Genomic DNA, 11907 nt, shown 5'->3' with positions numbered 1-11907 from the left:
CCTTCCCCTTCCCCTTCCGCTGCGCGGCGGCGGCCGGGGCGGGGACAGCGCAGGCGCGGGGACTGCGCAGGCGCGGGGGCGGAGAGGGACCGAGGGGCCGGTGCGGCACGTGCCGCGCGGGCGGCTGCGGGAGGCGGCGGCGGCGGAGGTGCGCGGGAGCGGGGCCGGGATCGGGGCCGGGATCGGGATCGGGATCGGGATCGGAGTCAGGGTCAGGCACCATGGCACGGCACGGCAGCAGGCAGCTGCCGCCCAGGAGCGCGGGTGGCGGCCACGCCGGACTTACCGCCGTGTGTGTCCGGCCAGCCGCCAGCGCTGCCGCTCGGCTGGGCCCGGCCGAGACGGGTCTGCAGCTGCGGGGAGCGGGACGGTGCGGCGAGGTCCCGCGGGGGAAGGGAGGGGGGCCGGGAACGCCGCTTGCGAGGTGTATCGGCGTGGGGCGCGGTACGGGGGTCACTGACTCCGGCGTTGGGGTGGCGGGTGCGGGGCTTACTGGTTCCCCAGTTTGGGCAGCAGGCACGGAGGTTACCGGTTCCCCAGTTTGGGTGATGGGTACGGGGGTTACCGGTTCCTGGGTTGGGGGTTACTGGTTCCCCGTTGGGCTGGCGGGTACAGGCACTGCTGGTTCCCGGGGTACTGATTTCCCCTCAGGGAGAGTATCAAGCGAAACGAGCTCTTGCACGTGCAGCATTGGGCTGCTCACCCTATCTGTCAGTGGGTGTGCAGGTGCGTTTCTCTTCGGCGCTCCAAGTGCTTCTTCCAAGCTGTAAATTAAGATTTCCTTATTGTATTCCTACAGTTGCGCTTCTGTGGGAAGGAGGCGGCTCCTGAACACTCGCCAGCATGGTAGTTTTCACATGCAATGCGTGTGGAGAAGCTGTAAAGAAAGCACAGGTTGAAAAACATGTGAACATCTGCAGAAACTGTCAGTGCCTGTCTTGCATGGATTGTGGCAAGGATTTCTGGTAGGTAAAGGATGGGAAGTAGCCTTGCTCACTCTGCAGGGTTTGTCAAAAATACAAGAGATGCAAGCCAGAAGTTTTCACTGAAGGCTGACATGACAGAAATGTGTGTGGTCTTACAAGCATGTACTTTAAGCACATCAGATTTTATTCATTTAAGCGTTGACAAGAATAAGTTTTAAATGATCCGTTCATTTTAATTTATTACTTCAGTTTGTTGATTAGTTAAGTGTTGCATAGTTTGAAGACTGAAGCATTTCAGTGACCTGTGGTTAAAAATCTCTTTGTGTTCAGGGGTGATGACTATAAAGAACATGTGAAGTGTGTAAGTGAAGACCAGAAATATGGTGGAAAAGGCTTTGAAGCCAAAACTAACAAAGGAGATGCTAAACAGCAGGAGTGGATTCAGGTACAGTTTGTAACTATTGTCTGTAATCATCAGAGACAAAAAAGAGGCTATACTGGCTGAAACCAGAGGTGTATTTTTACTAATATCCCCAGCTGTCTTCTGGCATTTCCTTGGTAGGTCTGTGTTTATCCTGGTAAGAAATGTATCTTTTTTTTTTTTAATCTGTCTCTTACTAGTTTGATTTAGTGCAATGTTCCCAGCTGCATACAAAGAGACATTGGTAGTTGTCCATCCTTTTCATGCCATATATGCTTTTATAGACCTCTGTCAGGTATCCCTCCCCATCTCATAGTCTTTGTTCAAGGCTCAAAAATCCTACCCTGCTTAGCTCTTCTTCATATGTAAGTTATACCTTTGGTCCTTTAAAGTCTTCCCACTTCTACTGTATGCTTGTGAAATGCTGTTCAAGATATGAGTGAACCATAGATTTACCATGTGTCGTAATTACGTTTTCTGTGTCCTTTATTCCTTTCTAACTTTTTTGTCAGTTAATCTACTTTTGGGTGGTTTATTTGTTTGGGTTTTTTTCACTGTTGCTGATCATGGTGCTGGCGTTATGGAATTGGCTATTTTAACCCTGACATCTTGTATCTAAACTCCAATGGTCAACCTAAAGCCTGCCATTTTAGATGTGAAATGAGGATTGCTTTTCCTTTTCTTCTTGCTTTACAGGAATTTGTGTTGAATGTATTTCATCTTTTTATTACCTAGTCACTCATTTTCTTAAGATCTTCCTGGAATCCTCATAGTCCTCATCCTGAATAGTTTCGTAACATCAGGAAAATTTTCTGTCCTCTTGTCATATATTTTGTAAATATGTTGAACAGGAAATGCTCCAGCATGGATAGAAGTATCTCCTACCCTTTCTGTCTTACACAAGAACCTACCCTCTTGTGGCTGTCTTTCAAAGGTTTTTGGAAGGACCTCAAACACATCTCTAAAACCCATTAGTAATAAGTTAGATCCATTATGTATGGATTTGTTGATTTCTATTTTGTGTAGAACACGTCCTAACAAGGTGCTAAGCTACATGTATACTTGAAGCATATGATTAATACCATTAAAGTCAGAGATGAGTGCTGTTGTTGAGATTGAACGTTGTTTGAGGACATTGGTAAAGGCAGTATATGAGTGCTTTTGCTTATGAACATTGGTAGCCTGCCTCAATAGTGAGTAATTCCTACATAGAAAGGTGAGGATTATTACCAGACACCCTTTTCTGATAGTCTTAAAAAATTCACCAAGCCTTTCAGTCATCAGATTTTCAGAAGTACAAAGAAGGGTCTCCAGTGTCCAGTGGCTACACTCTTCAAATACTGGGAAGCTCAGAGACTTTTTTCCCCCACAAGCAGCAGTGCCATGAGGGACTGCCATGAGACCCTGGTCTAATCTTTCTTCTCTCATGCTGACACCCACAGCACAGGAATATCCAGAGCTGTCTTACAGGTATTAATGCTTGTTGAAGCTGGCATTGCTGCCAGAAGAAATGCATGTCAGCTGTGGCATCAAAATAAGCCTGATTTCTAATAATTAACTCCAGAAATTTGCCAAAACCAAGCAGCTGCTTTTCTTAATGCAGGTCTTTTTCATGCTGCAAGGATCCCTTCTATGACACAGTTACTTTAGTTTGTAACTTGTTCATGAGAAAGCACTGGTGAGCAGTCCTGCTTGCCTCTGCTTACTACATAGGTAGAATTGTTTATATAGATGATTTTGACACATCTAACGAGCTATGATAGAACCCAAGATCAGTGTTTTTCTCATGTTTTTTGAATGCTTCCTGAGTAGACCATACCACCTGTGGGTGCTGGGTGATTACTGCCCATTGTGTTTCAGACATGCACACCTTACATGTACCATTTGATCCTTATGCTGCTTTGCTGATTTAATTCTGTTTTTCTTCATTCAGAAAATTCATGAAGTAATGAAGAAGCCCAACATAACCCCTAAAGTGCGGAACATCCTGGAGCAAATGCGTGCCTTTGATAACATTCCAAGAAAAAAAGTAAAGTTTCAGGTATGTTTTAATAGAGATTTGCAGTGAGCATAAAACCAGACTTTTTAGGGAATGCCACTCTCTTTTAACAAAGGTGGGACAAATTGCTTATTTGGGCGTTTGTGTAGATTCTGTAATAACTGAATTTCAAATAGGCAGTGGTTGTAAAATACATTTATTTGCTTAAAAGGACTCTTGGTGTACCACTTGAATTAGGTATTAAACCAGAGACTTACCATTTAAGATTAATCTCCATATGTAGGTTTGTTCTGTTTTTGATACCTTTCTTTTTTGACTATTTGCTATTTCTATTTAATGTCCAAATTCTTAGACATACTTTTAAAGATTTCTTATTTCTTTGGCTTTGTTTTTTTCCTGTGGAAGGCAAGATGCTGTTTTGAAAGTTTTCCTGTTACTCAGTATTCTGACAGAATCTCCCACTCTGCATGCTTCACTAAACTAAATTATGAATGTGGAGAATTTACTGTGTGTAAAGAATTTCATTAAAAGTAAAGAATTACTCACAAACTGGCCTTTTTTCCCCTCTCTGTTCTGTGCCTCGGATTGTGAGGCTGAGAGAAGATCATGCTTGCTTCCAAAGCACTCAAATAGAACTTGATAGAGCTGTTGTGAAATTGCTGCTAGCAAGCTGAAGGTTAGAATATTTCCCTACAGAATTAATGTTCTGAGCAGGAAAAATGGTATTTTCAAGAAGCTTCTCTTTTTGATAAGATACACTGCAGTGGAAGATCAAAAGTTTTTGCAGTTAATTGTTCCAATTTACTAATGCACCTTTCCTGGGGTTTTCATTGCAATGCAAAAATCTTTACATTACATTTAACATTGAATTCCACATTTCTAGAAGTTGATCTGTTGCAGATAGTGTGAACAGTGTAATCTATGGCTTTATTTTCATTTTCACCAGGAGCATGACCATATGTCCAGTACACAAATAAGTAAGATCAGATCATTAATGTTTTAACTCATGGGAACAGTCAGAAGATTTGGTAGGAGGTTTAACATAACCAGTTGTATTCAAACGCTTGAGGATTATCTTTTGTATACATTTACCACTTGGGGATGGTTGTTGGTGAGGCAATTGAGATATATGGTGTAGCCTCCTAACAGTATCTAGACATAATGTGCAACAATTTAGCAAGGAGGCTTGAGAGATTCATAGGAGTAACCTCTAACCAGATCTTAGCCAAAAGCAGTGATTAGATTCTTAAATGAAAAATAAAAACCAAGAACCAAATATATGGTAATGAAGAAAGAAAATCAGAGGTGCATGTTTTCAGTTACTGGTTTTTTTTCCATGTGCAGAATTGGATCAAGAACAGTTTGAGAATTCATGACAGCACTTTGCAAGATCAGGTGTGGGATGTTTTCTCAGAAGCAACCAGAAACGTAAGTTTAACTGGAGGTACATCATCATAGAACGGGAACGCACTCCAAAATGTTGGAAGGAAAACCTTTCAGACTCCTTTTGGAGGTGTTAGTAGAAACATTGTCTCCCATAGTTCCAATGGATTGTTACAATGTGGTATTTCTTGACTAAATTGCTTATTTGTGGAGCACAAAAGTCGTGCTGAAGTAGTTGTTCATACTGGGTAGGTTGTGATGGAAAACTTGGACATGGTGACATGATTATGCCATGAAAATCAGAAGGCTAATTTATGCTACTAGTGCATAAAGAAAGGAAAATACACTACCTTTATCTTTGATTCCAGTCTTTTAGTGCACACTAAGAATAAAACATCTTCCAGAGCATTATTGGCCTCAAATTTATGTGTATTGGAGTGAGAAATTAACAGCACATAGTTCACCTATTTTATTAGTGGGGAGAGGGATCCTCCAGTTTGTGGTGCAAATTCCTTCCTTTTCTTTGTGCAAATTGTGGACTCACTCTGACCTTTCTGTCCGTGGCTAATTATTTGCTATGTCATTACTAGCTTAGTGTGTTTTGGTAGGGTGTTGTTTTGTTTGTTTGCAGCTATTGCTGCTACTTGAAAGCTGTTAGAGAAGCTTATTTCTCAGTTGATGTAAAGATGCTCTCCCCTCTTTCCCCCACATTGTTCTGAGGAAGAGTGGAGGCATAGCTCTGGCATTAATCTCCTGTTGATTATGCTTCATGTTTCTAATTTGATGATTCCAGTTAAACTTATTTGCAGTTTTTCTGAGGAATCCAAATTTAAGAGCCAGGAAAGAAAGAAACACATTTACTAAGGATTAGGAACATAACATAAACTCTGTTTTGCTGGAGCATTAATACTGAGTTGATACAACTTCTCTGAAGTCATAAGCAGTTGTCTCTTGACTTAAACTAATTTTTAAGAAAGTCTTCAATCTGAAAACCTTTTATTTAAACACAAATTTAAACAATTATACTGTCCATACAGCAGAGCATAAAAGTAAAATATGTAACACAGCTTTCTTTCTTCGGTGATTTCAATTCACCTTTAAGAATTCTTAGATCTTAAGATACGATTTGTTAAATGCATCTTGAAGTGTATACACTCAATGGAAATTCTTAAGTAGAATTCAAATTTAATTGAAGTAACTCTATAAAAACATGCTGGTGCTAAATTGCTTGTATAAAGATCTGTTCTCTTTCTAAATAGCTTCACTAACATTTCAGTAATTGTATTCCACTTGTAATTATTAAAATTAAGGTTTTAATTGAACATTAAATTTTTCATTAATATATTACTTATTCTACAAGAAAATCATTATAAGCCCAGGTACATTAAAAGAAAACCAAATATGTTGAGAAAAGGACAATTAAAACAACCAGGGGTGCCTTTCTTCGCATCATGCAATAATGGTTTGTTGTCCCAGACACATCCAAGACAGGGAAGTGGATGGCAAAAGAGATTATTATTCAGGGGCTGTGTATTTGGGAAAAGTTCTGCATCTTGCTTTATAATGTGCTGTTGTTTTGTTTGTGTAAATAAAGAGTTGTCACTTTCTTAACTACATTTAGCAAATAATTTAAAACACAATAGACACTTCAACTAGAAATTATATATGTTGTAAGATAACATTTCTTCTGTGGTGTTAATTAACATTTAGTCTGTTAAGTTAAAAGAAGAGTCAGGCATACTGTTTCACTAGTGCTACTTCTCAGGTAACCGGTGACATCACATGTGAGCAACTTAATTGATTTCAGGGTATCAGTGTTCTGAACAGTTACCAATGATCTAGTAGAGGAAAGTTGCAATGTCAAAAAAACACATGTAAAAACTGTAATAATCTTTCTTTCAACAAAAGATTTCAAATGAAAAAGATCAAGACAAGCCACAGCAGAAAGAAGAGCATCAGTCTGCAGAAACTGGGGAAAAAACAATGGCAGAAGAAAATGGAATTACAGATGAAAAAACAGAGAGAAAAAAGAGTAAGAGAGAACGAAAAGAAGAGAGACAAAAGAACAAAAAGAAGGAGAAGAAAGATCTGAAATTAGAAAACCAGGCAGAAGTAAAAAAGAGTAAAAAGTCCAAAAAAGGAAAGGAGAGCGTGGAGGATGAATTTGAAGTAAATGGAAATGGCAATCACAGTGAAACAGAAGAAGAAACAAATGTAAAGAAACGCAAACATAAACATGTAGAAGGTATCCACCATACAACTTATATTCTTGTTTGTTTTGAAGATGCTTTTTCTCAATTCCAAAGCTCAATAAACTACCTAAGTAGAATTTTAAAGTAGTGCATTATATATACAAATCAGATTATTTTTAACAGTGATTGGACATTTCTTTTATAAAATCTGAATCGCTTTGCAAATATAAGCTCATGTTATAAGAACAAAAACTTTAAGTCATGTCAGTACTTCTAGTTTTAAATCTTTTTTGTGTATGTTTATCCAATTCCATCTCTAGAGGAACCTCATACCAAAACAAAGAGAATGAAAACTGAAAGCATTTCAGAAGACATGGAAACAGAAAACATCAATGACAATGAAGAAAATGTGGGAACAGGTAGAGGTATTTTTAAAGGGACAATTTAGGTAGTTAGAAAACTATTCTGCAAAAGACCTAAGCAGGATATAAATACAGTGCTTCTGCAGCAAGCCTTGAGATAAACTGTGCCTCAGTGTGCATAAATGTGTGTGTATTCAGTATACACATCTGTTCCAGAGTAAGTATCCTGTGCTACACTTAACACCTGATAATGAACTACTTCTCTCATTTGTTGTTTCTGCTGTGCTGGCAGCCTTTGGCTATGCTTGGTTCCAGTGGACACTGAGATTTCGCCACAGTGGGTCTCTTCCCTGCTGCCATGCACATTAGCCAACACAGCCAAAAGGGTAACAACTCATAGACCTCTTGGTATCTCTCATATCCCCAGTTGTGCTCAATGAATCATAAATCGGACTTCAGATGTGTTGGACCTTAGTTTCTGCTTAGATAAACCTACTCTGCCTATCACCTGACACACTGACTGTACAATGCCTGTGTTTGAACATACAGATTGTTTATTTGGAAACCACCAATTAATGACCTCTGAAGGTGGTATGGTCTAAATTTGACTGCCTCTGCTTTAAGTGTGAGGAGACAGGGTCATAACTGTTCCTGCATTATGTAGGAGTTTCTGCTTGATAGCTGAGTGCAGCAGTTAAGTAAAAACAATTCTGACCCCTGTTGTTCAAGTACTGTGTTGACTCTTCATCTCTATTCCATTATATATTCAGGAACAGCTGATGACTTTATGCTTAAGACACCTTCCTGTTGTAGGGTCAGTAAGGTAACAAGTGTTGTGGTAGCCAAACTGATTCCAAAATTAGGAGTTTGAAGGCTGGTTAGTAGTAGAGAATTCAACACAGAATATCTACTTTTACTAATGATGTTGTACACCTAATTATTTTGTAGGTAAATTCAACTGGAAGGGAACCATCAAAGCTGTTCTGAAACAGGCTCCAGACAATGAAATTTCAATTAAAAAACTAAGAAAAAAGGTACTGTACAACATGGCTTTTTTAATCTCCTTTGGTCTTGTGAATTAATTTGTGTAATGCTGAAGTTCAGAAAATTCTGGCTTGCATAAACAAAAAAGTTTGACATTTTTTAACGGAATATCAATTAACAGAATGTCAGCTGAAGGACAGGTTCTTTATTGCTTACTGAGTTACATGAGAAATTCAGTGCTAGTTCTGCAAAGGAACAATAGCACAATAGCTTCCATGCCACTTTTAATATAGTAACATAAATGTATTATTGCTTACAGTGGAATCCTCTTCACGAACTAAAAACCATTTTTCTGTCTTTGTGCAGGTGATAGCTCAATATTATGCAGTAGCTGGTGAATGTCACAAAACAGAAGAGGAGATCCTAGTCACATTCAATAAGAAAGTGAATAACAATCCCAAATTTAGAGTTCTGAAGGACAAAGTGAAGCTTGTGAAATAAACAGTTTGCATACTTTTCATAGCTGTTGCATTTTAATCCTGCAGACAGAGTCAAACTCTTCTGTCAGCTGTACAGATACTTTGCATTGGTCTCAATTTAAATTGTGTATGTGAAAGCAGAATTTAATTTTTAATACTGGATTCCTCCCCTTTTTCTAGACTTATCACAGAACATTTTCAGATATTTTATTTTTTGATTTTATGGAAAATGTATATTTTTTGGTACAAGTTTTAAGAGGCATTGAAAATAATTGCTGTCCTACTCTATTAAAATTCTTCCAGTAATATAATTTATAAGCATGAATATTTTTCAGGACCTGGGTTGTGTGGCTTTTGGCAGAAACTATTTTAAGAGTAAACAGGATTTTCATATTCAAAAACCCACTGTGGAATGAATGTTTTGTTACCCTAAAATTCAAAATGGTATGACTCATACCCACTTTACGCACTGTGGATAGTGTGTGCAGCCTTTAATAAACTGTTGATTCTGTGTTGTAAAATGCATCATTAAAGTATCAGATTTGTGCATGCAGTATTGCACATTCAGTGGAAATCTAAAGACTGAGTTACCTGTATATGCATTGCTACTGAAAGTCTTGATTAGCAACTGACTTCAATAGAAGTGGTTACAGGGACTAAAAATTGACTGATGAAATAGATTACTTTAAAATACAACTTTAAGTATAATGAATCTTGTCACTTTACAATTGCATAATAAATCCACAAATTATACATAATTTGAAGAGGCTGTTGTGTTGCAGTCACCAAAACAATTTAGCTAGGCCAGAAATGTTACAGGTATGTGAGAGAAAGAGCTGCCTGGGGGAAGTTACTTGAAGCTTTATAGGTTTTTGCTTAAATGCAAAATTACTTCCATGTAGGAAGTTTCCTATTATGACATAGTCTGTTAAAAACAGCGTTATAAAGCAGCTGGTGGTATGATGTTTTTAAAAATTGCTTAGTGATTTCAAGCAGATACACTTACATAAAACTCCACAGTAAAAATATCTTAATTTACAGAAATACTGAAATATTAAAAGTGTAAATATTAAAAAATTAACTGTGATGCATTAGGTCCAATTTTTCAGAGTATGTTTATCTTACCATAAAAGTTGCAAGAAAAGCACCTAATAAATTTAAGATCTCTTCAGTAAGTGTTTGTTGTTTGTCAAAGCTATGCAACAGTTTTTTTTTATTCAGTCTAACAGGTAACCAGATTCTTGGCTCCTATCATTGTAGAGTTCTGGTGTCTTATGCTCAGAGTTTACTGCAGTGATCACTGAATGAAGCAAAGCAGCAGGCTAAATGTTCAAACACCATGGATCAGTTGAAAGCTGAAAATAAGGAATATCGAGTCAACAGTATGCAGATGAGCTATCAGAGTAGGATTTGACAGAGTAATTTTTTTTTCCTGCTTTAACTGTTATGATTCTTAAAGGTTCAAGCTGTGTACTCCCCTGTGCACTGCTATGGTTGGGTTAGTGGTGCCTGTGTGGTGTAGTAAACATATTGTAAATTATTCTTCCCCTTTCTGTGTAAAGGGTAAAGCAGCACCAGCTGATGTTCAGGTTTTTCCCTCATGATTTGGCAGACATGAATCAAAGGCATGCCTCTATTTGACAGTTGTTAGTGGGAGTCTGTTGTAAGTAAGCCCTGTTACAATTAAAATAGGATATCTTCAGTATATGTTGCTACAGTAGTACCTTTTCCTGCTCTGTTGGCAGAAAGAGGGGGAGGGGGAGCAACATGCTTTGTAGGTGTATTTTTCTTTCTGGGTGTTCCTGGGAATACTGTACTATGGTAGATGAGTCTGTGCCTCTAAGTATAGAAGACTTTAAGTGCTATTCCAGTCCATGCATAGTAGCATTATTGACATGCACCTCTCCAGTAAAAACTTCGATGTTTTTTCATCAGACAATTAATAAAGTACTCAGAGGACTGAAATTGGCTTTTCCCCTTACAGAAGATCTGGACTTCAATTTACTCCTTGCAACTAATGATGTCTTGATCAGATTGATGTTACTACGACTGTGGTAGTAATTGTTTCAGAGGGAGGGAGGCATAATCCCTTGAGGATCATTGAGAATCCTTCAAGAAGACAGAAGAACAGCAGGACCTCTCTAAGTTAGATCAGTAATTAAGCAGCATATTTACCAGTATTTTTTTAAATCCAGAATATGTTTTGGTGATTTTCTAAACAGCATAACATAGCTCCATAATAAAATATACCTTATTGTCAAAATTTTCCTTTCTAAAATAGTGTATTGAAAATGGAGTGTCTTTGTGGCAGGGTGGGGAAGGAAGAAACAATGTAAATTAGAAAATAGTTTAAGGCTAGTGGCTTCCATTATAAGTATAGCATAAGCACTTAAGCAGGGACTTTAATCACTGGAAGAAAAAACGCTTCAAAGGACAGCTACTTATTTGTTGTGCTCAGCCCTCCGTTTTCCTGGTGCATTAGAGTAGTTCATTCTTTCTCCAGTGAAAACTGATCCTCCCACCTGGTGCTATAATCCAATTGTATCAGTACAATGTAGTCAGAGCCTGACATGAGTAGTGGCTCATAGCTGATGACCACAGGATATAGAGACCCAATACATGATTTCATTCGGAAACTTTTAAGGCTGTAACACTCACCCTTATTAAGGAAATGAGAGAGCAAATATTAAACTTTTTGTGCAAGATAAGTGAAAAAAGGCATATTGTTCTGTGCATTGAGCTGTATTCACAGGTTACAAGATATCTCAGTCAATATATTCAGCATTTACCCCTTTCTTCTCCCGGATTAGCCTTCAAGAAAAAAACCAAGAATAAGTCTTCTAAGTTTCTTTTCTGCTCTGTCAGCCAAGAAAAGCTGCATATTATGTTTCCCATTAGTACTTTTACAGGAAGTGTTACTTTATATTGAATTCTAAATTTCACTTGGACTAGAGGAAGTTTTAGTTGTAACTTTCTCTTGCCCTTTTTAAGATACAGTTCCTTTAGCCCGTGTAATCTACTGCTTTTCTTTGCAATTCTGGGATGTAATTTCTTTTCCACCTGAATCTTCATGCTTTTATCCTCTCAGACACTAAAGGCTGAAAAACCTTCAAGCTTTTTGCTTAGATTGGACTTTTTTCTGCAAGACTGCAGATCATAGA

At 38.4% G+C, this 11907-nt stretch overlaps 1 protein-coding gene across 1 annotated transcript; it reads left to right on the top strand.

Moving 5' to 3' along the window:
• Positions 1-60: 60 nt before the first annotated feature.
• Positions 61-9921, top strand: LYAR (Ly1 antibody reactive). Its single transcript, XM_069014451.1, has 9 exons — positions 61-148; positions 800-965; positions 1257-1371; positions 3281-3388; positions 4691-4774; positions 6638-6974; positions 7242-7340; positions 8232-8317; positions 8634-9921. The coding sequence occupies exons 2-9, from the start codon at positions 844-846 to the stop codon at positions 8766-8768; spliced, it is 1086 nt and encodes a 361-aa protein (XP_068870552.1). The 5' UTR covers positions 61-148; positions 800-843; the 3' UTR covers positions 8769-9921.
• Positions 9922-11907: the final 1986 nt, after the last annotated feature.

Source organism: Aphelocoma coerulescens, chromosome 4 (genome assembly GCF_041296385.1).
Source record: "Aphelocoma coerulescens isolate FSJ_1873_10779 chromosome 4, UR_Acoe_1.0, whole genome shotgun sequence".
In the NCBI taxonomy this organism is placed as follows: Eukaryota; Metazoa; Chordata; class Aves; order Passeriformes; family Corvidae; genus Aphelocoma; species Aphelocoma coerulescens.
Note: the sequence above shows the minus strand (reverse complement) of the source record. Positions and strands in the feature narration are given on the sequence as shown.